At 40.6% G+C, this 26,138-nt stretch overlaps 1 protein-coding gene across 7 annotated transcripts in view; it reads left to right on the forward strand.

Moving 5' to 3' along the window:
- Window positions 1-26,138, forward strand: part of CPEB3 (cytoplasmic polyadenylation element binding protein 3) — a 184,413-nt gene that overhangs the window by 143,953 nt on the left and 14,322 nt on the right. For all 7 annotated transcript variants that reach the window (XM_074959091.1, XM_074959090.1, XM_074959089.1 and 4 more), the window contains 3 exons: window positions 14,085-14,203; window positions 16,649-16,763; window positions 25,131-25,312. In XM_074959091.1, coding sequence (XP_074815192.1) covers window positions 14,085-14,203; window positions 16,649-16,763; window positions 25,131-25,312 — 416 coding nt within the window. The remainder of the gene's footprint in view (window positions 1-14,084; window positions 14,204-16,648; window positions 16,764-25,130; window positions 25,313-26,138) is intronic.

Consider the following 26,138-nt stretch of genomic DNA (forward strand, 5'->3'; position numbering starts at 1 on the left):
GGAGAGTAGTCATCATGGTGGAGGGCTTTGACGGCATCCCCTTTGTCTGGTGGTTTGATCACTATCTAACGGTTAGATTTCAGGGACTGTATAGCTGTCCTCTCAGTGATGGAGAGATTGAGATGGATGTGATGCTTAAGTATTTCACAGTCCGTTTCTTTCCTGAAGCAATCAATGTAATGATTAACACTGGTTTTTTCCACACTCAGTGGTGTCCAGTCAGATGATTCTTTTTTTTTTCTTATTATTGTCGGTGGGGACATAGTAATTGTGAGTAGTGTTCCCTCTAATTTTTTGCGTCCATGTGCGGAATGAAGTTTAAGTGAACCAATATGCTGGTAATGAGTGACACATCACCTTCAGATTGGTGCACATAACAAAATTCATGTGGTGGGGGTGGGGCCGAGGGGTTTGGAGTGTGGAAGGGGGCTCAGGACTGGGGCAGAGGGTTGGGGTGCAGGGGAGGTGCGGGCTATGGGATGGGGCCGGGGATGAGGGGATTGAGGTGTGGGAGGAGGCTCAGGCCTAGAGCAGAGGGTTGGGATATGAGGGGATGAGGGCTCTGGCTGGGGGTGCGGGCTCTGGTGTGGGACTGGGGATGAGGGGTTCAGGGTGCAGGAGGGGGCAGAGGGTTGGGTGCAGGGGGTGAGGGCTCCAGCTAGGGGTGAAGGCTCTGGGGTGGGGCTGGGAATGAGGCGTGCAGGAGGGGGGGTCAGAGCTGGGGCAGAGGATTGGGGTGCAGGCTGTGGCGTGGGGCCAGGGATGATGGGTTTGGGGTGTAGGCTGCCCCAAGGCTGTGGCGGGAGAGAGGATTCCCCCCAGCACACTCTTGCCACAGCAGCTCTGGGCCAGGTGAGAGTGACTCTCCCCGGCCGCAGCAGCTCCAGTGGACCTGGGCTGGGCCAGGCCGAGGGAGGGGCTCCTCTCCCTGACAGTTCCGGCGGGCCTAGGCTTGGCTGGGGGAAGGGCTCCTCTGCCTCTTCTCCCCAGCAACTCCGGTGGGCCTGGTCCAGGCCAGGGGAGGGGCTCCTGCCTGCCTGCCTGCGCAGCTTACAGGGAACGTAGATTGTGAGTGGTGGTGTCATTGCTGTGAAAGAATTCTTTGAGGCTGTCAGCAGAAGAATTCTTCTAGCATTCGCCACATGTTAGCATGAATCAGGGTGTAGGTACGTCAACAGAAACACTCTCCTCTCTGCATAGCTGTGTCTACAGTGGGGTTTTGCCAGCATGGTTATGTCACCTGGGGGTGTTTTGTTTTGTTTCCCTGTCTCACCCCCCCTCCCCCAAGATCTCCTGACCGACATAGTTATCTTGAAAAAACTTTGTAGCGTACCACTGGCCTAAGTTTTCATATCACATCTGAGAATTTTTTAGTTATCTTTTTAATTTGGATTATATTGTGACCCACAGTAGTTACAGCTCAGAGTCTGAAGCTTTATGAGAGGAGACATCCTTACAAATGTGCAGTCGCGATATTTTTAAGTAATGTTGAGGCAAAAAGTCTGGTATCTAAAAAGAGAGTCTCTTTTCATTGTATTTTAAGTTCTTTTTCAACCTGTATATGCTTAAGGGGGAAACTTTGCCACCAAACTAAGTAGTGAGAACTATGTATGACACATGTGCATTGATATAAATGTATTTTAATATATATATAAACAGTGAGATGCCTAGCCACCTAATATCCTTCCTAAATTTTACGTGCCTGTGGCACAGCTGAAATGTACTTCCCTTCTGAAGTGGAGGACAGCAACAGCATTCTGAACGACACGGAAGGGGAGAGGAAATGTTGGCCATAGACACATGGGCAAACTCTCAGGAAAACTGTTATGGATGTTTACTGTCAACAGAGCAGTCAGGCCCTCCATATTATTTTACATTATTTTTATGGAAATGTAATGCAATGACCTGTGTCATATTGATAGCACAAAAGACCAAAATTCTCATTTTATCCACAGAGTAAGTAAAACACAAGCAGCAAATTGCTAATATCCGTATGCTGTTTGCCAACTCTGATATGGAGGAATGATTTCTAGGGGTTAGAAGTTAGTTCATTTTACATATTTTTTCAATCTGTGGCTTCTCTACTGTTATGGCCACTAAGGGTATAAGTTCTGGTCGTGGTCTCAATGACGTGGTTCACTGTCCAGAAAGAATGGAAGTTAGACTACCAAACTGATTTCACATGGGCCATTGAGCAAGGATTTCAGTTTGTAAGGGTCGGTATTTTCATTCTACTTCCTGCAGGAAATATGCTTGCTACTTAGTTTCCTGTATAGACATTTAGTTTTCACTTTACTACAAAAGAAATAAAATTTTAAAAAATAGTCATTCATTGGCGCCAGGAGCACCATTGTTATTTTACACACTGAGTTAAGCACACAGAGTAATTTGTTCAAAGCTTAAACAAACAAACAGGTTGTCTCTCTAACTGTGATGCAAGGGAAATCTCTCCTATGTATGCATTTTCCTGTAGTTTGAGGCTAAAGGGGTACTCTGTTCATGAAAAGCATGTAAAATTAATGGGAATCTAGCTGTGAGATGTAAACTATTTACATTCTAGACTTCATCCGTATCTCTTATGCACCATTTATGTGGACAAAGGAATCAGCTGACAGTGTTGCACACTGCCACTTAAAATTAGTCTGTCTAGAGGAATTCAGCTTTGCAGCCCTGACTAATACATAATTTCACTCTTCTTCTGCAGTAGCTAACGTGAGAGTCCTTTCTATTTTGAGATTTCTTTAATGTTTAAATCCCCCTTTGTCTTTTGGAAATCCAGTCATGGCATGGCAACATTTTATTTTTTTAAATGAAAGTCAGCAGATTTTTGTCATCACCTTGGCTTATTTTCTAAAGATCAGTTTTTTGAATATTCATTTCATCTTTGGATTTAGAAGTGTATTTATTCATGTTCAAAGAATATATTCTAATAAGGGTACTAAAGGTGACTTTGAGGGATGATCCTTTACAGTCATGGAAACAAATTCTTGAATTTGTTACAACTTTTTAAAATGTTTCTTTGAGGATTTTAAAAGGAAATTCAGATACTATTTTAGTAATTACAATCTTAAAAATAAAGATTTACAGCAAATAGTATTCAGAAAAGTTTAATGCAATGAACAAAAGTAAAAAATAAGACGAAGAAAATGTGTTAATTTAAACTTTCTTAAAATAAACATTCCTTTTAAAAAATTTTTTTTTTTTAGGTACCAGACACAGCTACCAACTCAGAACCATTAAAAAAAAAAAAAAAAAAGTCAAGTCGTCAGAGTTAAGACTAGAACACTAAACTATTTCACCAATGTAATTCCATATGAACTTTTTTACTTATTGGTATGGTGCAAAAAAATTTTTTTTAAATATTGAGGAGATGGCACATAGCAAACATATCTGAAATAGGTTTTAGATTTCATTGCTGCCTTAAAAGTGAGCTGTGAGCAGGTTGAAAGACAAAAGAGAACACTCTAAACCTTCAGCCAACAGAATGAGGGCAAATATGCAGGTTTGGAACCACACTGCTGTGCTTGACTTACAGAAGCATTTGAATGTGGAGGTAGTTAAACTGTTTTCAAGCTTAAAATATTTGCATCCTATCTAAAATCAGACCTTGTCATTGGTGACAGCATCCCATTTCCTGTGTAGGATAAGGCAAAAGAATGTGCCCTTAAGATACTCATAGTTTGTCCTTTCTTCTCACCCACCATATATTGGAATGCATGAGAGAGCTAAGCCAGCTGCACTAAGGTGGGGCTGAACATGTATGCATCTCTGAATGACTCCTGTATCCGAATTTGTCAGAATGCCGAATTTCAGTAAGTATGCACATCCAGAGCAGTAGTAGGGTATGGAACTGATGCAGCCCTGCTTCCAAAGGCAAGAATAGGCTTAATATTTCCCCCTGCTGACATAACATTTGAATTTCAAAATAGTGTTGTATATCAGAGGAGGCAGTTTATAGTGTGAATTTTCTGAATCTTAATTTAGAAGTTATCTCAAATGCAAAAAATTAATAGAAATGTGCTCCAAGCTGTATGAAAACATTTTTAAAATTCAATTCTGTTGTAACTAGAAGTTTGGAATGAGAGTTAAAAAAGTTTGGCTTTTGAAAATAAATTATGAAATGGGTTATTTTCTCCTCAAACAGGCCACTCTGATTGAAACGTCTCCACATCCTTGGAGCAGTTGAATGCCTCTTTATTTCTTCACCTACAATTAATGAACTAGCAAAATACTGAATATGGAATCAAAAATATTGCAAGTCTATTTCAGTTTGTGGTTTGAGACCTAAACCTGGTTGGAAAATGAGATGATTTCCTCCCCCCCTCCCCAATTGAAAATGTTGACTTTTTAGTGAAGAATCAAAAACTGAAAATTTTCAGCCAAAAACTTTCAGCTGAAAACCAAAATTCTTGATTTAGAAATGCTGTAATGGTGCCTCATGGAGTTTTCATTCAGATGCCTCATGCCCCTATTCTATTCTGTAGGCTGGGCTCCCTGGCTGGAATACACCTACCATGATGCACCATGGTCTCCTCTGTTGCTGAGCTGCCATGATGCAGCATGGGAGTCCCTGGCTGCAGTGCATCATGGAAGATGTTGTCTGTCTGGGAAGAGAATGGGACATGAGACAACAAAGTAGCATTTCTGAAATAAAATTTTTTGGGTTTTGGTTAAATTTCTTCAGTTTTCAACTGAAAACCAACAACTTTTTGGTTTTTGGGTGTTCATTTTTTATGAAAAGCCAAACTTTTCCAAGGAAAAGAGACTCTTCTTGCAAAAAGCTTTTTGTCAAAAACACAATTTTCCATCAAACAGTTGATAAAAACTTTTGGCCAGCTCAGTTGATAACCAGTTATACCTGTGTCTTTTCAGTGATTGCATGTTGGGGAAAAATGTATATCAGTAATATAAATATGGATTTGTGTATTTTGATATGTGAGCACTTCAGGAAATACAAGTATTATATATTCTGGAGCTCCACGCATCTGAATTTCACATTGCATATTTTAAATGGATGAAGTTATTTTTAATATACATTGAACGAAATACATCAGGAATTACAGATATGTTCCCACAGCAACTGTAACTCAGCCACTTTGCACAACACAGCACACCTATATTATGGTGTATATGCACTTTGGTTGTGGTGATGGTTTTGTGGGAGCTACAGCTTTGAATTTCCAGACCTGTTGCATAAACTTTCAGATATAATATTGTTGTAACAATGATTGATTGGATGCCTTCAAATACTTTAGCTTCGTATGACCAAAACAGTCACCACAGGTCCTTCTTGGACATAGCTGTGGGGAAGAGAGAGACGGCAGCCCTTTTTACCCATAACCGGCATACAGGTGCATAGAATCATAGAATATCAGGGTTGGAAGAAGGGACCTCAGGAGGTCATCTAGTCCAACCCCCTGCTCAAAGCAGGACCAATCCCCAACTAAATCATCCCAGCCAGGGCTTTGTCAAGCCTGACCTTGAAAACCTCTAAGGAAGGAGATTCCATCACCTCCCTAGGGAACCCATTCCAGAGCTTCACCACCCTCCTAGTGAAAAAGTTTTTCCTAACATCCAACCTAAACCTCCCCCACTGTAACTTGAGACCATTACTCCTTGTTCTGTCTACCTTTGCTACCACTGAGAACAGTCTAGATCCATCCTCTTCGGAACCCCCTTTCAGGTAGTTGAAAGCAGCTATCAAATCCCCCCTCATTCTTCTCTTCTGTAGACTAAACAATCCCAGTTCCCTCAGCGTCTCCTCATAAGTCATGTGCTCCAGCCCCCTAATAATCTTTATTGCCCTCTGCTGGACTCTTTCCAATTTTTCCACATCCTTCTTGTAATGTGGGGCCCAAAACTGGACAGAGTACTCCAGATGAGGTCTCACCAATGTCGAATAGAGGGGAATGATCACGTCCCTCGATCTGCTGGCAATGCCCCTATTTATACAGCCCAAAATGCCGTTACCCTTCTTGGCAACAAAGGCACACTGTTGACTCATATCCAGCTTCTTGTCCACCGTAACCCCTAGGTCCTTTTCTGCAGAACTGCTGCCTAGCCGTTTGGTCCCTATTCTGTAGCAGTGCATGGGATTCTTCCGTCCTAAGTGCAGGACTCTGTACTTGTCCTTGTTGAACCTCATCAGATTTCTTTTGGCCCGATCCTCCAATTTGTCTAGGTCCCTCTGTATCCTATCCCTACCTGCCACCATATCTACCATTCCTCCTAGTTTAGTATCATCCGCAAATTTGCTTAGAGTGCAATCCACACCATCCTCCAGATCATTTATGAAGATATTGAACAAAACCGGCCCCAGGACCGACCCTTGGGGCACTCCACTTGATACCGGCTGCCAACTAGACATGGACCCATTTATCACTACCCTTTGAGCCCGACAATCTAGCCAACTTTCTACCCACCTTATAGTGCATTCATCCAGCCCATACTTCTTTAACTTGCTGACAAGAATACTGTGGGAGACCGTGTCAAAAGCTTTGCTAAAGTCAAGAAACAATACATCCACTGCTTTCCCTTCATCCACAGAACCAGTAATCTCATCATAGAAGGCAATTAGATTAGTCAGGCATGACCTTCCCTTGGTGAATCCATGCTGACTGTTCCTGATCACTTTCCTCTCGTGTAAGTGCTTCAGGATAGCCTTTCCTTGGCTTTCTTCTTGTTGCTAACATACCTGAAGAAACCCTTCATGTTACTCTTAACATCTCTTGCTAACTGCAACTCCAGGTGTGATTTTTGCCTTCCTGATTTCACTCCTGCATGCCTGAGCAATATTTTTATACTCCTCCCTGGTCATTTGTCCAATCTTCCACTTTTTGAAAGCTTTTTTGTGTGTGTTTGAGATCAGCAAGGATTTCACTGTTAAGCCAAGCTGGTCGCCTGCCATATTTACTAGTCTTCCTACACATCGGGATGGTTTGTTCCTGCAACCTCCATAAGGATTCTTTTAAAATACAGCCAGCTCTCCTGGACTCATTTCCCCCTCATGTTATTCTCCCAGGGGATCCTGCCCATCAGTTCCCTGAGGGAATCAAAGACTGCTTTTTCTGAAGTCCAGGGTCCGTATTCTGCTACTCTCCTTTCTTCCTTCTGTCAGGATCCTGAACTCGACCATCTCATGGTCAGTGCCTCCCAGGTTCCCATCCACTTTTGCTTCCCCTACTAATTCTCCGTTTGTGAGCAGCAGGTCAAGAAGAGGTCTGCCCCTAGTTGGTTCCTCCAGCACTTGCACCAGGAAATTGTCCCCTACACTTCCCAAAAACTTCCTGGATTGTCTGTGCACTGCTGTATTTCTCTCTCAGCAGATATCAGGGTGAGTTGAAGTCTCCCATGAGAACCAGGGCCTGCAGTCTAGTAACTTCTGTTAGTTGCCAGAAGAAAGCCTCGTCCACCTCATCCCCCTGGTCTGGTGGTCTATAGCAGACTCCCACCACGACATCACCCTTGTTGCTCACACTTCTAAACTTAGTCCAGAGACTCTCAGGTTTTTCTGCAGTTTCATACCAGAGCTCTGAGCAGTCATACTGCTCTCCTACATACAATGCAACTCCCCCACCTTCTCTGCCCTGCCTGTCCTTCCTGAACAGTTTATATCCATCCATGATAGTACTCCAGTCATGTGAGTTATCCCACCAAGTCTCTGTTGTTCCAGTCACATCATAATTCCTTGACTGTGCCAGGACTTCCAGTTCTCCCTGCTTGTTTCCCAGGCTTCTTGCATTTGTGTATAGGCACTTAAGATAACTCGCTGATCGTCCTGCTTTCTCAGTATGATGCAGGAGTCCTCCCCTCTTGCGCTCTCCTGCTCATGCTTCCTCCCGGTATCCCAATTCCCAACTTACCTCAGGGCTTTGGTCTCCTTCCCCGGTGAACCTAGTTTAAAGCCCTCCTCACTAGGTTAGCCAGCTTGCTTGCGAAGATGCTCTTCCCTCCCTTTGTTAGGTAGAGCCCGTGTCTACAGAGCACTTCTTCTTCTTGGAACACCATCCCATGGTCAGAGAATCCAAAGCCTTCTCTCTGGCACCACCTGTGTAGCCATTCGTTGACTTCCACAATTTGACAGTCCGTACCCAGGCCTTTTCTTTCCACGGGGAGGATGGACGAGAACACCACTTGCGCCTCAAACTTCTTCGCAGAGCCGCATAGTTTGCAGTGATCTGCTCAAGGTCATTCTTGGCGGTAGCATTGGTGCCCATGTGGAGAATCAGGAAGGGGTTGCAATCTGAGGGCTTGTTGAGTCTCAGCAATCTCTCAGTCACATCGTGAATCCTGGCTCCTGGCAAGCAGCAGACTTCTCGGTTTTCCCGGTTGGGGCGGCAGATAGATGACTCGGTCCCCCTGAGGAGGGAGTCCCTGACCACCACCACCCGCCTCCTTCTCTTGGGAGTGGCTGTCATTGAACCCCCATCCCTAGGACAGTGCATCTCATGCCTTCCAATCGGTGGAGTCTCCTTCTGTTCCCTTCCCTCAGATGTATCATCTAGTTCACTCTCCGCATTAGTACCTGTGGAGAGAACATGAAAACGGTTGCTCATCTGCATTGCTGGTACATGGACGCTCCTCTTTCTTCTTCTGGAGGTCACATGCTGCCAAATTTCTTCACCGTCCTTCTGTCCCTGCTGCGCAGCCTGCTCTGATTCTTCAAAATGTTGTGCCCATAGAAGCATATCCTGACATCTGTCCAGGAAATCTTCAGTTTCTCTTATACAACGCAAGGTTGATACTTGTTTCTCCAGACCTTGAACCTTCTCTTCCAATATGGAGACCAGCTTGCACTTTGTACAGACAAAGTCGCTTCTGTCCTGTGGGAGAAAGACAAACATGGCACATCCTGTGCTGGTAACAGCTGAACGCTCACCATCCATATTACATTCCTTCTAAGAGTTTCCTCAGCTGTTGCAGTAACTACTCAGTGAAGCCTGCAAGATGAACGCCTCAGTGGCCTCTCCCCAGGCGAACTCCCAGGCAAACTCCCTCTGTTAGCCTCTCCGCTGTTTGCCGTTGTCACATTCTCTCTCTGGTAGTGGCCTTGCTCTAAGGGTCCAGATAATATTTTTTTAATCAAAATCAAATTGGTTTAAAATAAATAAATAAAACAAAAGATCCATTTTAAGCAGAGATGGCTCAGAACTCAACTTCCAGGCAGAGGAAGGAATTCATATTCAGTTTCTCAAATATGAACCACCTCCTATGGTTTTAGCTGTGGGAAGAAGAAACCTTTATTCAGACTCAGGTGCAGCTGAAATATTATGAGAATGACTGCCATGACACTGGGAATCTTGAAAAGTTCATCTTATGAGCTTGTCTATTTTTTTTGTCAGAAGAATGTAAAAATAGCTCATTTTGGCACCATTAAACCTGAACGCTCTGTTTTTCTAGTTCAGACACCAGCCTAAATCTCATTTGGATGTGCATCTGAACACCACCTGATGTTTTCTTGGCTGTATCTGAAAATCAGAGAAAGGCAGAGGATAAGTTTAAACACCAGTCATCCTTGAGGATATATAAAAATCCTTCAAGATGATCTGTGAAATGCACTGTATAATTGCATACAACTACATAGGGCATGGCTGAGAGCTCTGTTGCCTAACAGCCAAAGCTATACCTTCCAAACCACATGTTGTGGTGTCATCTCCTAGAGGGAATAATATGGTCTGTCCCAGAGAATTGCAAATTATAGCCATTTAAGCACAGGTGGATATAATTGTGAAAAGATGTTAGTGCATTACAGTTGTCAAAGTACATATTAGCTTTTCATTAAAAGGCTTGGTTGGTGTTATAATTCAAAATGTTCTTTTGTTTTTCCTGATATAAAATACATATTTGATATTTAATTTAAATTGCATCTTGTGTGATATAAAACTTCCTTGTGCAATGTTAGCTTAAGCATGGAGCAAGTGGTCTTCATGGATATTTTCTAGTTAACTTTTGTATAGTTAGAGTTCAGGGAACACCTTCTGCCACAGGGTTCTATTCCAATGCAAATAACAGTTCATTCTTGGGAGTCTATTTGAGCAAGGAGTATCTGAGATCTTAATTTAAAGATTAGTATAATCTTTAACAAACACAAACAACCTTAAATACCGAAAAGAGGATAGATTTTATGCAATGAATTTTAGTAGTAATAATACTTCACACATTCAGAATACTTTAAACACTAATTCTAAAATAAATACTGTAGGTTTCCTATCTCAAGGTGGTTCTCTCTTCTGACTTTTTGCATCCCTAAATATTTTGATGAATGTGATTTTTTTTTAATTAATTTAACTTTGGCAGATATAGATGCTTTATTCAAATCCATATAAGTTCTTATGTGTGTTTATCAGTATAGTATTTTAATTTAACTTCAGTTATTGAATCACAACTTTTAATTATAGTGGAAACCTGATTTCTGGAGGTCTTGGATGTCCAAAACCTTTCAAGAACTGCGGGAGGCATCAAGTCAGCAGGTTTTGAAGTCCTGTGTTAGCCCTTTTTTTTTTTTTTTTTTTGAGAAGCTGATTGGGTGGCCCAGCAGAGCTAATAGGGGAGTGCTGTCATAATCCCAAAGCAAAGTGCATAGAATTTCATTTTCAGAGACTCCTTGCAGTCTCCTTATTTGGCAGAGGTAATATGCACTAGAAGAGTAGGGCAGCACAGGTCTTGCATTTGGGGCTGATTTTTCTGACTGCAGTATATAGGGTACTGGAGTCAGGAGAGGAAACTGAATTCTGACGTACCAGGACTGCATTTGTAGTCTAGCAGCTGAACAGAACAAGCCAAGGATTTTTTGTTTAGGGTAAAGTTAATTGGATCATAACTACAAATACAATATTTACTATATCCAAAAACGGCATTCGGGTCTTTCTGCCACACGTTCAACAGAATCTTTACTATGAGGTAAGAAACTCAGGTGCATCTGTGTAGATTCTGATAAGAATTATCCCAAACCTTTCCCCAAATCTTGAACTAAATATTTGCTGTTTGTTTTACATGGAAGGCATTCAGCTGCTGTGGTAATGAGGAGCAGTATAAAAAAACTAACATGTATAGATTTTTTTTTCGTTTCTATCTTCCAGGCTTTGTGTTCCATCCAGGAAAGAAAACACAGTAACCAAACATACTGTAAGAAAGACTGTTCAGTCAAAATGTCCAAATGAATTTTGCAGAGCAAAAATATTACAATGTACGGACAAGCATCCACATTGTGGTGTGCTTAGCTTAATCTCTGAACTGTGAGGTTATTTAATAACAAGTGGAAATATTGGTTAAAACCAGAGCATTCTTAACATTTGGGGCTAATTTTTCTGACTGAAGTATGTAGAGTATTGAAGTCCGCCTATGAGTTTAAACACCATGCCTCCACCCCAAAAAAATGAATTGACCAATGAAATATGATCATAATGAGTTAGTGGTGGATGGTGAGGGATTACTATAGTCCAGGGGTGAGCAAACTATGGCCTGGGGACCGCATCCGGCCCTTCCGATGTTTTAATCCGACCCTCGAGCTCCCGCCGGGAAACAGGGTCCGGGGCTTGCCCCGCTCCGGCGCTCCAGCCAGGGAGCGGGGCTGGAGGCTTGCCCTGCTCTGCACATGCCGTGGCTCCGCACAGCTCCCAGAAACAGCAGCATGCCCCCCCTCTGGCTCCTACATGTAGGGGTAGCCAGGGGGCTCCGCACGCTGCTCCTGCCCAAGTGCCGCCCCCACAGCTCCCATTGGCTGGGAACCAAGGCTGCAGAGACTGGGCAGTGCGCAGAGCCACCTGGCTGGGCCTCTGCATAGGAGCTGGAGAGGGAACATGCCACTGCCGCTGCTTCCAGGAGCTGCTTGAGGTAAGTGCTGCCTGGAGTCTGCACCCCTGACCCCCTCCCTTGCCCCAACCCCCTGTCCCAGTCCTGAACCCCCTCCCACTCTCTGAACCCCTCAGTCCCAGCCCGGAGCAACCTCCTTCACCCCAACCCCTCAGTCCCAGCCCGGAGCCCCCTCCTGCACCCTGAACTCCTCATTTCTGGCTCCACCCCAGAGCCCACCCCCCCAGCCGGAGCCCTGACCCCTCCTGCACCCCAACCCCCAATTTCGTGAGCATTCATGGCCCGCCATACAATTTTCATACCCAGATGTGACTCTCAGGCCAAAAAGTTTGCCCACCCCTGATATAGTCTCTTCCAAGTGTTCAGTTTCAAGCGCAAAAAAAAAAAAAAAAAAAAAAAAGCCACTCTCCACAGTAACTACTTCAAAATTCTACTTGAGCTCCTCTTAACTGCTGCCTCCCCAATAAAACTTGAGAATGCAAATAGGCCTAGCCAGGTGCCCTTTGAGTCAGTGCCCCGACTGAGAATTTTCTGCTAGCAGTCCTCCTGTGTTTTGAGAGGAATGCTAGCTCAAGCAGTTGCTACAGAATTGTGTGAAGAAAGGAACTCTCTATAAGTTAGGTAGGGTCCAAACTATGAAGGTGAAAGCCAATATCAAAACAGTGAGTGGGAAATCATCTGGTAGCTACACCAAATTATTCAGCACAGATGTAACACAGACTACTGGAAATCCCCCACAACTGGGCAGCTGCATTCAATACTAGCTGTAATTACCAAATGGTCTTAAGATCTAATTTAGTGTAGTAGCATTGCAGTAATTTAGCTTTGAGGTGACAAAGGTATGAATGACTGTGGTGGTGAAAGTAAAGGCATTAAGCATAACTGATTAAAAACTATTTTGTCAGACTATCCTGAGCAGCTAGGATCCAAGAATACCCCCTATTTACTAAAACAATGTCAAATTATATACATTTAAATATAAATCAGTGGACTCTACTACATAGAAAACTTTGACAAACCCATTTCATATTATTATTTTACTGTCTGTTTTATGAAAATAAATGCTAGTTGCACTTCTTGAACAGTAGTCAAACATGAGGACATGTACATTTTTTTTCTTAATTGACTGATCTCCATGCTCACATTTTGCATTTCAAAGTTTAAGGAAACTAATGCCAAAACTTTTATTCTCTTTATTCCAAAATTTAACCTGTTAGGGATACATGTTAAGAATATCTGAGGCTTAAGTTTATACTGTACAAAAGCTTGTCTCAATATCTCAGTACTCTCAACTAAAATAAAAATTTGATTTAAAATATGATATCTTATTAGCAGAGTATTTGTGGGTCAGAAGGCACTCCAATTCTCAATCCATAATCTTTCAGTTGTTTACAGCTTTCCCTCAAGATTATCTTATTTCAGCTGTTTTTTAGAGGGGAGGTTTAAAGAAAGTCTGAGCCTTTGAGTGGTCTAAGCATGAGAAAATTTCGTTATCTAAAACAAGTAGTAATCTTTTATGTATGTGGCAATTTAAAAGTCCAAATTCAGTAAATCATGGGTCTTCAATGAGGACTGTGTATGTTAGGAGATTTGATTTAGAAGTATATTTAGGAAATAAAGCTATAGTATGAATGAATGAGAATATACATTTTTCCCTTCCCAACATATGTATGTTCAGGATAGAAATTTTCAGATTATCTGCATGCAGGTTGTCTTTTCATGGACCTTCCCACATAGTATTTTCCCCCTTGTATATCATCTGAAACTGCCTCAACACCATCACTTTATTTAAGATGACGAATACTTGTAAGAGCACAAATAGAGATCTATTATAGTTGTGGGCTAATCTTCCACAATTTTTTCTGTTTTTTCCAGCCATTCTGTGTTTGTTTGGAACCTTTAATGTATATAAAGAAAACAAACTTTCTGAAGACTTTTTTTCCCCATTGTGGCATCAACACTGTATGCACCATCAAAACAAAAATGAGTGATCGTGGGGAAGCCTGCTTTCTCCATGTGATCCTATGGCAGGATTCCTTATGAAAGCATTTTATTATTGGATTAACTTCAGTACAGTTAGCAACAATATTACATGTTTATTGCCATCTATGTATTGGGACAAAGTAATTCAGAATCTTCGTGAATTATCAAAATCATTTGCTTACAAAATATTTGCAGTTCTCAGATTTTCTTTTTTTGTGTTCTCTGTTTTAACCCATCTTTCAAAAGTTTTCATCTTTTTTTTTTCTTTTTGTGCCTTTGTCCTTTCCAAGGTTATGCCTTTTTGCTGTTCCAGGAGGAAAGCTCTGTACAAGCGCTGATAGATGCCTGTCTAGAAGAAGATGGAAAACTTTACTTATGTGTGTCAAGCCCCACCATCAAGGACAAACCAGTAAGCAGTGTTCAGAGTGCCTTGGCTCTTAACCAACTTCCCCATGCCAATTCAAAAGCAAATAAATATGCAAGCATTTTCCCCCGGTGTAACTGGTTATGTTGGTGTTCCTTTACTAGGCTTACCTTCTTATGTTAGCATAATTTGGCTTCTTCAGAAGCTAATGAATGCCACTGTTTAATTAAACTTTTATGTTGGTACTTCCAGTACCATATGGTAACTGAATGTGTCCTGTTACTCATTTTTTTTGTAGGTGACATTGTAAGGTTTTTTTATAGGTGACATTCTTTGCCTATACTGTTTTATTTTTTTTTTAAAAGCCCCTATGATTTAAAAAAGAAAACTCTTTAATAATTTAGGCAGCCTTGCGAGTACTTCATTGCTTTCAATTCTGCATATGCCAGCTAAGGAATTTATAATCTTTCATGCCTTTCACTTACTGTAGCAAGTTTGCTTTGACCCAAATTTGGTTTATAAAGAAAGGTTTATTAAAACCAGTGAAAAGCATATAGTTGTACACTTCTGATGGACAAATGAGGAGTAGGATAATACCAGAAAGAAGGAAAACATGTTTGAAGTATATTCTTGCTGAGTCATTTTGCTAGAGCTAATCAAATTTTAAATGGATCCTTCTAAAGGGATTTTTTAAATCAGCATATGTTCAGGCAGGTATTCATTGGTATAGAAAATTAAATATATTTTTTTCTAGTTAACATCCCTCAAAATGTGTTGCTGGTTGAATGTCTGATACCTTTTAGTATTTCCCCCCTTTTTTTATTCTAAATTGCTTCCATATACTTCCATAAAGACTCCCTATAATCAAGGATGAACAATTATCCCTATTACTACTGAATCTGTTAAAAATGAACTATTGGAAAAGACCTAGTTACTAAGATCCTGTTTTTAATTTTATTTAGAAAGTAAAGTGGCATTGTAGATGTAACCCTGACTTTTGGTATGTAAAAACCAAGCATTTTTATGTTGTCTGCAATCAGAAATGAGTTGGTGGATAACCTCTTCAGTCGCTTGCATATAATGGTGCATTACATATGTGATACAATTTCCACTACAGCACAACTGGCTCATATTACTCAGGGATGAGCTAGAATAGAGACTTAATCTTGTTAAATTAAACAAAGTGGTCCATCCTGTTTATAACTGCCAATGGGACATTACAAGAAACTCTCTGGAATTGCTGGCACTGTGTTAAATCCTGGAGGTAGAGACTTCTTCTGTACTACCAGTCTTTAAAGTGGACAGGTTTACATAAAGAGGGGCTAAAAACTGCATGTGTGGTGGTGGTTTTAAGATAGATAGTTGCTACTTTATTAATTTACAGGAATGACAACATCAGTTTAGGCTATTAATGTAAAGTATTTCTCTAAACATGTATTCTGGGCCTAACTTTCTTCTGCAAGGGGTAATGTCAATCATTTACCACCTGTTTATATCTGTAATCATGTGCACAACTATTTATCACCTCTTCCAATTTTCTTTTTAATTGGACATACTGTATTTAGTCAATGGGGCTAGTCAAGTAAGTAAAGTAGTGTATGTGCTTAATATCTTGCAGATTGGGGCCGCCTTTATAGAATTGTAATTATTATTATATATGTTAAAGTTAATATACTATATGCATAATCCTTCCAGAGTAGTCCTTAACCAAATTCATATAAAAGGCTCACAGGGGCCATTTTGAATCAAAAGATTAGACCTTGTGTGGGTGAATGAAAATTGCAATGCAATGGCAAATGGAAATGATGCTTACACATTTCACTTATTCAGGGGGTTGTAGTGGTGAGCAGGCTTATCCAAGTAGCTTTTGAGCAGAATTCTTAGTTCTGTACAATCTGAAGACTTTCTGTCTAACTGTCCACTATCTGGCTGCTTAACTAAACTGAACAAGTGCACTTACATTTCTGCAATCCTCTTATTTTAAAACACAGGAATTAATTCCACTTCCTCTTCCCTCTTTTTCAACTTTTAAAATTATATGTGACTAGAAGAAAGCTGAATGTTCAGCCTGCATCCTTAAGTTCACTCTATAAATGATAAAGCTCTGAATGTCCTTTTATATATTCCATATTCTAATAAAGGAGGCTGGAGGAGGAAGCAGATTAGGGAGAGAATGGGGTAGCTGCATTTGCAAGAGGAAATCTAACTCAAGCCTGGCCTCTAGAGGTGATAAATATACTGTCCACCTTTTTCAAGTAAACACTGTAAGGCGTACTTTCTGAATACCTACATAGATAAAAGATATACTTGCATCGTTTTTACTTTCACATTCTATCATTTTACTATTTTATCTTAAAAAAAATGTGAATATATGTATGTACATATATTCTAATCAGATTTTACATATGTAAACGTTTAGCAGCTGATTCTTATTACTTTGTGTAGGGTAAGTTAGCAATGAAGTAAAGAAAAAGTTGACCTTTCTTTCAGGTGCAAATTCGACCTTGGAACCTAAGTGACAGTGATTTTGTAATGGATGGTTCTCAGCCATTGGACCCGAGAAAAACTATCTTTGTAGGGGGAGTTCCACGTCCCCTCCGAGCTGGTGAGTTGAAATAGAAGAAAAGTTAGGCCAGACCATACTATCAGTAACTTGTTTCAGATTCTGAGACAATGACATTCCATCTGTTTCAGAGATTTTTGAAGAATTTGTGGTTTACTTTCTAAGCATATCAGTTTCTTCTGTCCTTAACTGTAAGAATATAACTTCTGAGAACTTCTGACCTTTGAAATTAACTACTAGTTAAGACAATGAATCAATTGTTTAGTACTATAAATTAAGTATAACTTTAAGGCTCAAATTTTCATATTGTCCTTGAATTTGGGGGTTGCTTTTTTTAAGTTGACCAGTTCAGTTAAGTATTTACTTTAAGCTCCCACTGACTTAAATTGGGGTTGTGGTTGCTTAACATCTCTGAAAACCAGACCAGTTCTAATGAGGCCATTTAAAAAAAATGGGCCTAACTGTTTTTGTCTATATTTTTTCCCAGCCTGTTATGAATTGTAGTTCATAGTTGAAAAATGCCTTTGAACAGTAAATTTAGAATTTTTCCAAAGCAAGACAACCCATTTTTTGGTATTGATATATTAATTTGCAAGCTTCTAAGATTAGTTTTAGAAATTAATTTAGAACATTTGAAAGCAATGCAGCAAATCTTTTTTTCTGAATTTTCTGGGTTCCTTGCACACTGACAGTACCTCTTTACTGTGACCAATATCATGGTTGCTTATTTTGGACTGAATTCCTACTGCCAGTTCATGAACTGAAGGATGACTTTTCATATTTTATTAAAGAATCTGAGAACTTACTAGTTACTAGATTATGCTGTTTTTTCGCTGTCCACCTGCATGGTGCTGGAGTCTATTTTGTTTGATAGAATTACTCTAATTTGGGGAATTGCATTAAAAACATAGGAATTGGCATACACAGTTATCCCTTAAGATGATACTTTTGTATCAGACTAAAAGTAATATAATTAAACAAATTTCCATACCAGTGTTATAAATAACACCCCCCACCCTCACCCCCCCACACACACAATTTGTAGTAGTTACTAGAATTAGAACACAAATTTAGTTTACTTATTTACTTTTTGCACTTCAGCCTGGAAAATAAAAATAACTAGCCTGGTGTAATCAAGCATAATTGAAGTTGCAGCTAGCAAGGGACGTGAAGGGTAACAAAAAGGGTTTCTAAAGGTATGTTAGCAACAAGAAGGTGGTCAGGGAAAATGTGGGACCCTTACTGAATGGGGCAGGCAACCTAGTGATAGATGATGTGGAAAAAGCTGAAGAACTCAATGCTTTTTTTGCCTCGCCCTTCACAGACAAGGTCGGCTCCCAGATTGCTGCACTGGGCAGCACAGTATGGGGAGGAGGTGAGCAGTCCTCAGTGGTGAAATAACAGGTTAAGGACTATTTAGAAAAGCTGGACATGCACAAGTCCATGGGGTCGGATGCAATGCGTCTGAGGGTGCTGAGGGAGATGGCTGATGTGATTGCAGAGCCATTGGCCATTATCTTTGAAAACTTGTAGTGATCGAGTGAGGTCCCGGATGATTGGAAAAAGGCAAATGTAGTGCCCATCTTTAAAAAAGGGAAGAAGGAGAATCTGGGGAACTACAGATCAGTAAGCCTCACCTAAGTCCCCGGAAAAATCATGGAGCAGGTCCTCAAGGAATCCATTTTGAAGCACTTAGAGGAGAGGAAGGTGATCAGGAACAGTCAACATGGATTCACCAAGGGCAAGTCATGCCTGACAAAACTGATTGCCTTCTATGACGAGATAACAGGCTCTGTGGATATGGGGAAAGCGGTGGATGTGATATACCTGACTTTAGAAAAGCTTTGATACGGTCTCCCACAGTATTCTTGCCAGCAAGTTAAAAAAGTATGGATTGGATGAATGGACTAAAAGGTGGATAGAAAGCTGGCTAGATCGTCAGGCTCAACAGGTAGTGATCAATGGCTAGATGTCTAGTTGGCAGCCGGTATTAAGTGGAGTGCCCCAGGGTTCGGTCCTGGGATTGGTTTTGTTCAGTATCTTTATTAATGATCTGGATGATGGGATGGATTGCACCCTCAGCAAATTCGTGGATGACCCTAAACTGTGGTGAGAGGTAGATACGCTGGAGGGTAGGGATAGGATACAGAGGGACCTAGACAAATTAGAGGATTGGGCCAAAAGAAATCTGATGGGATTCAACAAGGACAAGTGCAGAGTTCTGCACTTAGGACAGAAGAATCCCATGCACTGCGACAGGCTGGGGACTGACTGGCTAGGCAGCAGTTCTGCAGAAAAGGACCTGGGGATTACAGTGGATGAGAAGCTGGATATGAGTCAACAGTGTGCCCTGGTTGCCAAGAAGGCTAACGGCATATTGGGCTGCATTAGTAGGAGCATTGCCAGCAGATCGAGGGAAGTGATTGGCACTGGTAAGGCCACATCTGGAGTATTGTGTCCAGTTTTGTGCACCTCACTATAGAAAGCATGTGGACAAATTGGAGAGAGTCCAGCGGAGGGCAACGAAAATGATTAGGGGGCTGGGAGCACATGACTTATGAGGAGAGGCTGAGGGAACTTGGCTTATTTAGCCTGCAGAAAAGAAGAGTGAGGGGGGATTTGATTGCAGCCTTCAACTAGCTGTAGGGGGGTTCCAAAGAGGATGGAGCTTGGCGGTTCTCAGTGGTGGCAGATGACAGAACAAGCAGTAATGGTCTCAAGTTGCAGTGAGGGAGGTCTAGGTTGGATATTAGGAAAAACTATTTCACTAGGAGGGTGGTGAAGCACTGGAATGGGTTCCTTAGGGAGGTGTTGGAATCTCCATCCTTAGAGGTTTTTAAGGCGTGGCTTGATAAAGCCTTGGCTGGGATGATTTAGTTGGGTTGGTCCTGCTTTGAGCAGGGGATTTGACTAGACCTCCTGAAGTCTCTTCCAACTCTAATCTTCTATGATTCTAGTTTCACTTTCAAGGTTCTCGTGTACTAGCGTAACACAGCCACGCTTGAATTGGCATAGCCAACTCGGGTAGTCAGAATAACCTTTAGTGCCCCTACATGGAGCCATAGAGCTGATTTTGTGAAGTCTTGTTCTTCGTTCATCCACAAAAGATCACTTCCACCTCCAATTTCTACTAAGAACCTAGATTTGCTCAGTGCTGACCCTAAACCTCAGTCAGCCTGTTTGTCTGTCCCTTTTCCATCGTTCCCTAACCAGCCTGTTCTGTACTGCCTCTTTCCCATCACAGTCAACCTGTCCTAACTTGTAGATGTTTAATATATTATAAAATAAAATAGCTATGTCCTATCTTAAGAGTGGGAAAGAGCAGCAACTGATTGTAAAAGGGGTCTGAATCAAGTCAGCCTGTAGAGGGTGCCAGAGGTACTAGAATTGCCCCTGTATGTAGGAAATATTAAGTGGAATGTTTCATATCTATACAAAATCAGTGTATATTTTAAAAAAATACACTCTTATAATTAGTTTTAGTGGGGATTTTTAATGTTTGAAAAAAACTTAAGTTTGAGGACCAGTTAGATAGTGTCCCTTTAAAGTTTTTCAGTTTATTATTTACTATTATTATATTTGTATTCTTATAGTGCCTGGCAGCCCTAGTCCTGGACCAGGACCCCATTGTGTTAGGTACTGTACAAACAAATATAGCCCCTGACAGCAAAACACTTTATAGACACTGTTAAATCACACTGGGCTCAAAAAATAGGTCTGGTTAAATAAAATATATAATATTCTAAAGGGTTGCTCAAAACTTACTGTTAATATTGTACAAGTTTTAATGAATTGTTTGGATTTAAAATATTGCCCTACGATGTTTTCAAACTTGAACACTGCTGCAGTGAGTTAATGCATGAGAATCTGAACATGGAACTGGCTAGAAACTCTCTACAAACAAACTTACATTGGCAAGTCTATTTTTTCCCAAGCGGAGCTGAAAATTAAGGTTTGTAACATATATTAGGAAATTGGTTTTAAATAATAAAATTTTTAATCTGACTGTCCTTTTTACAAACTCACTAAATCATAGTCTAAACTAGTTTCAACTTGATATTTATTATAAGGGCCCAATTCTGAAAGCTGTACACATGTTAATCATCTTACGTTTAGTGGGGGTGTTCAAACCATCGAGTTCTTAAAATTTGCACTAACCAGTGACTATAGTGTATTTCCATGCAAATATTGATGTGTATATATGGAGGCACCAATACTCATGAAATTATCACAAGTATTGTGATCTTATGAACATCAAGATGCAGCTCAGAAATTCCTCTTCAACCACCTGCAGCTTCTGCTTTGGCTACTTCTGCTTGGTCTAATTTTGGTTGTTGGGTTTAGTGTGCAGGTGCTAGGTGGTGTTGGTGGCCTGTGATATACAGGAGGTCAGACTAGAGGATGTGGTGGCCCCTTCTGGCCTTAAACTGTATGACTCTGACCCAGATCCTCATTAACTGAGATAGGAGGGCAGAGAGGACCCTGGCAGGCGCCCTCTTCTTGCTACCAACACAGCAGCTTTCCCTGGAGACTGGGAGGAAGCTGGAGGGCACTGCTGTACCCTGCTTTCGGGTGGGGCTGGGAGGGGATCATTGGAACTTGCTGGAAAAGTGGCATTTTGTGGTTGCAGTGCTGGAGCCTGCCAAGTGAGTGAAATAGAGGTGCTTATGTTTGTTGTGGGGGTTATGAAGAGTAAGGACAATCCAGTGTATGCAGCATTTTGCCTGTACTGGGGTGTCATGGTTTGGAACCTGCCAGGAGGGGCTGCAGGGCTGCATTGTTAAGGAAAAGAATGCTTCCATTCAAGCTACCTAGCCTGCTGTTGCTTGGGGAAGTGATATTCCTACAGCAAAAGAAAAACCCTCTTCATCGCTGTAGGCTGCATTTATGCTACAGGGTAATGCCAGCATAGCTATGGCACTATAGCTATGCTGTTATGAGGTCCTATAGTATAGAGGGGCCTCAGTCTATAGAACATTATTGCGAGTCACTAAATGGCATTATTGCAAATGGTATTTTGATCTGAATGTATAAAAGTTAACTCTTAAAGAAATGTTTGTCAGCTGTAATGTAGCGCTTTCTTGAAGTTGAACGTTATCACTAGTAAAATTGGTTCTTTGCCTGAATTTCTCTGTCTAGAATAGGGTGACCAGATGGCAAATGTGAAAAATTGGGACAGGGGGTGGGAGGTAATCGGTGCCTATATAAGAAAAAGGCCCAAATATCGGGACTGTCCCTATAAAATCAGGACATCTGGTCACCCTAGTCTAGAAACTGTCTAAGACTTTCTTAAGACTCCTCCTTAGGCATAGAGTTGAAGTCTTTGAATCATGCTCTGAGGACTTCAGGAACTCAGCCAGAGGTTATGGGTGTATTACAGGAATGGATAGGTGAGGGTCTGTGGCCTGTGATGTGCAGGGGATCAGATTAGATTATCACAGTGGTCCCCTCTGGCTTTAAAGTCTATGAAGATTTTACATGGTGCCAATATACTAGTCTACTTTTGGTGGCTTACCATCATTGCACTAATATACCCTTGAGAAGGAGAGATGTTTTTTTCTGTTTTGTAAAAGATGGGCTATATATTAAAAAAAAAAATTACACTGTTTTAGGTAATTTTAAATTCCAGTTTTTCTAGGTGATCTATGTAACCTGGATTAACTTCTGAGCTGTCAAGTTAAGAGGTTGTCATAAAACAAGATAAAAACTTAAAAGAACTCTGTGCTTCTGCTGCTAGATTTATAAAAAACCTTAAGAAATTACTGCATTGGGGAATCTGAACGGCACCATCATCTGGAGATGTTTTCTCTTACTTTATACATTTTTAATGACACACTGTGCATGTCTGACATATTGCAAATTTCCATTCCTTTCTGTCTACATTCTCATTCCGTGCTTTCCTTTTCAATCATTTTTGCTGTCTTCTCTTTTTAAAGCATAGTCTTAATTGTACCAAAGCCTAAGAAGTTAAGTATGTTTTCCCCATTGATGTTTTTCTGTTGCAACTGTAGTACTAGGACTATATTTCTGTACCTATTGAGACAAGAAAAATGAATTTTGGAAAATCAGATGTCTGGGAAAATTTTTAGTGACCCTTCCAACAGAAGTTTAAGGTATATATACTCTTATACAGTATCAATATGGCATACATGGATTGTAATCCTAAGGCATTCATCTCAACCAGTAATAAAATAATATAGCGAGAGAAGTAGTAAGATACTCAAAACCCTCTTCTCTCTGGTACAGGATTTATTGCTTTAAGTATATTTAGAAGTCCCTGCTTTGCCAGATCCTTCTAAAGGATTGCTACAGGGTATCTCTGGAGAGACAACAAGAGAGACTAGCTACCAAACTGTGGTCAATATAGGAGATGACAGGTTTATAAAATCAGATGTCTAAATATATTCACAGAATAGAAATACTCGTTTTGCTTGGTAACTAAACTTGGATTGTCTTTGTCTTCAAAGCCAAAGATAGTTAAGCTTCCCTTTAGCCCTACAACATATCATAAATTCAGTACACGTGGTGTGACAAGGCAACTAAATGACACAATGAACCTGATGCAACACACCATATTTAATTTTTTAAAGAAAAACCAATTAACCCCTTTCCCCCTGTTTGAAAATGCTCAGACTTAAGGGATTTTTGTGACACTGGTGTAGAATAGGTTTGTCTGTGCACATGTATGGTATATAGGGAATAGAAGATAGTGGGCAGTATGACTTGAGAACTATGATCATGCTTTAAAGATGATGTGTCATAATTTGAATGGCAGAAAGAACTGGAACTAGAAGTTTAGTAGGTGGGGTTATTCTTGGAGTTACTGTTTTGGGTGTTTCGTTATGCTGTATGTTGGTTTCTTCAGTTCCTGAGCAGCTGTCCTCTGAGGATCATATATTCCAAAATTTTATTGTGGCGGTTTTCTTGTTTAGAATAGATATTTGCCATTTCTATTGGTCATTCATTTGTGGGGAGTTTTATTAATTTTTAAAAAACTAAAACAACTTGGGGGGGGGTGCTAGAATATCCGACAGTTTGGAAAAGTTCTGACAGGATTCAGTGTCTTCTAAAAATCCCTCCTGTTTGGGGGGCAGGGAGGAGGGTATTGTGGGGTGTGTGTGTGTGTGTGTGTGTGTGTGTGTGTGTAAAGCAATATGTCCATGCAATAATATAAATCACATAACATTCAATATATTCCATAAATATGTATATATAACTTACATATGTATAAACATAACTCATTCACAAATGAGAGTACATTGTGGCAGGTAAGGCTACGAAACATTTTCCATTGCAACCTTTGTTCTCTTGTGCTTTTCTGAATAATTAATCTTTTGGGATCAAATTTTCCATATTTGGGTTCTACCCAAAAATGAATTTTCTGCTGAAAGTTTGAAGGATGTTTAGCTGTTTCAGTGGAAAGACTGAAAAAATAGTTTCCTCACTGGAAAAAAAGAACCATATTCTTTAAGAATCTGACCTAAATCCCAATTAAGTCTGGAAAAAACATGGGAGTATTTCCATTGACTTCAGTGGATCAGGCCCTAATTGAGCAAAAATGGTCAATGTGTGAAATGTGGCACAGTCTTAGCCCTTAATTTAAGCGTGATTTCCCAAGTCTGGGGAGTGTGGAAATTAGGTTTCATTTAACAGAATTAAGAACATCTGAACTTTACATACTGACGTGGAATGAAAAGTTGTAAAGTGCCCAGTTTAGGACAGGTGCACTTATTTGACTGTGCATTTAGACAAGTGTACCCAGATAGTTAGAGCATTTAATATGTCCAAGAACAACTCCAACAGTTTCTAGTTTTTTCTTTAAAACAAAAAACCCCAAGGAAATAAATGCATCTCTGAGACCAAATGCTTAAAATAACAAGTCAGGAAATGCAAAAACTGAGGTTCTACCGATAACTCATTTGTCTCCATTATGCACATATGGTGTATTTTTATTTCTATTATTCTCATTAATGTATAGCTTAGTATATTACTATTTTTGTCAGTAAACATATACCATCAATGTACATGATGCAGTTGGGCTGAGTTAACCATTGTTGGGGGGGGATCTACATTTTCTGACAGTGTAATGTGTAACTGTTTAACCTCAACATTGCACTAATGCACTTTTTGGAATCAAATATAATATGTAACTGATATAACACTCTGCCTGGGGTATGTAACAGAATCCCAGGAAAGCTTTTCCTTAGCACCTTGACCAATTTATCTTTGCACTTTCAGTATATTTCAGATAGGTACTGTGATTCCTTGACCAATCCAACTTTCAGGTCCCTTTTCTGTTTTCCTGAAGTACTGGAATTAGGGTGAATAGTCTATTTTTAAAGCTGCAGGCCATGCATAAAACCTTTAGTAATATTGAGTCTTCAATATTTAATAATTGTTTTCTCACAGTTGAACTGGCAATGATTATGGACCGTTTATATGGAGGTGTCTGCTATGCTGGTATTGATACGGACCCAGAACTGAAGTACCCAAAAGGTGCTGGCAGAGTGGCTTTCTCCAATCAGCAGAGCTATATTGCTGCTATTAGTGCTCGCTTTGTCCAGCTCCAACATAATGACATTGATAAACGGGTAAGTAAAACAACACCGAATGGAATGGTTGCTGTTGATGATATTGTACAGGAGCTAAAAAAAAAATCTTTATTTTTTTTTAAATTGTGTGGGAGGATATTTTAGGCTGTATTCTTGTCTCATATTTGGTAATTCTTTAAAAGCTTACTTGAGGAGCCAAAGCATGATGAAGCCTAAATATCTAGCTTAATAAACTTCCATGTCAAAAGTGGGAAATAGTGGCGATACATTTTGGTTTGTTTTTGTTGTTTTGTTTATCTTTTTGAAGGTGAAGCCTGGTAGAATTTCCTAGCTTTGTTCTCTTCAGATGGATGTTCCTTTTTCCTTTGAGGAACAGTTAGCGTTCTTGGTCAGTGCCTGCGATAGAGCTTGTGGCTTCTCTGGTGTTTATAGATTCATAGATATTTAGGTCAGAAGGGACCATTATGATCATCTAGTCTGACCTCCTGCACAATGCAGGCCACAGAATTTCACCCACCACTCCTGCAAAAAACCTCACACCTATATCTGTGCTATTGAAGTCCTCAAATCATAGTTTAAAGACTTCAAGGAGCAGAGCATCCTCCAGCAAGTGACCCGTGCCCCATGCTACAGAGGAAGGTGAAAAACCTCCAGGGCCTCTTCCAATCTGCCCTGGAGGAAAACTCCTTCCCGACCCCAAATATGGCGATCAGCTAAACCCTGAGCATATGGGCAAGATTAGTAGGGAACTGGGAAATACTGTTACATCCCCAAAATATGACTATATCTGGGGTTCCCAAAAGTCAAGAGATGCATGGTCATAGGTGTCACTGAGCTCAAAAGTGTCTTGAGGCTTACTTACCTG

Source organism: Natator depressus, chromosome 7 (genome assembly GCF_965152275.1).
Source record: "Natator depressus isolate rNatDep1 chromosome 7, rNatDep2.hap1, whole genome shotgun sequence".
NCBI classification, from domain to species: Eukaryota; Metazoa; Chordata; order Testudines; family Cheloniidae; genus Natator; species Natator depressus.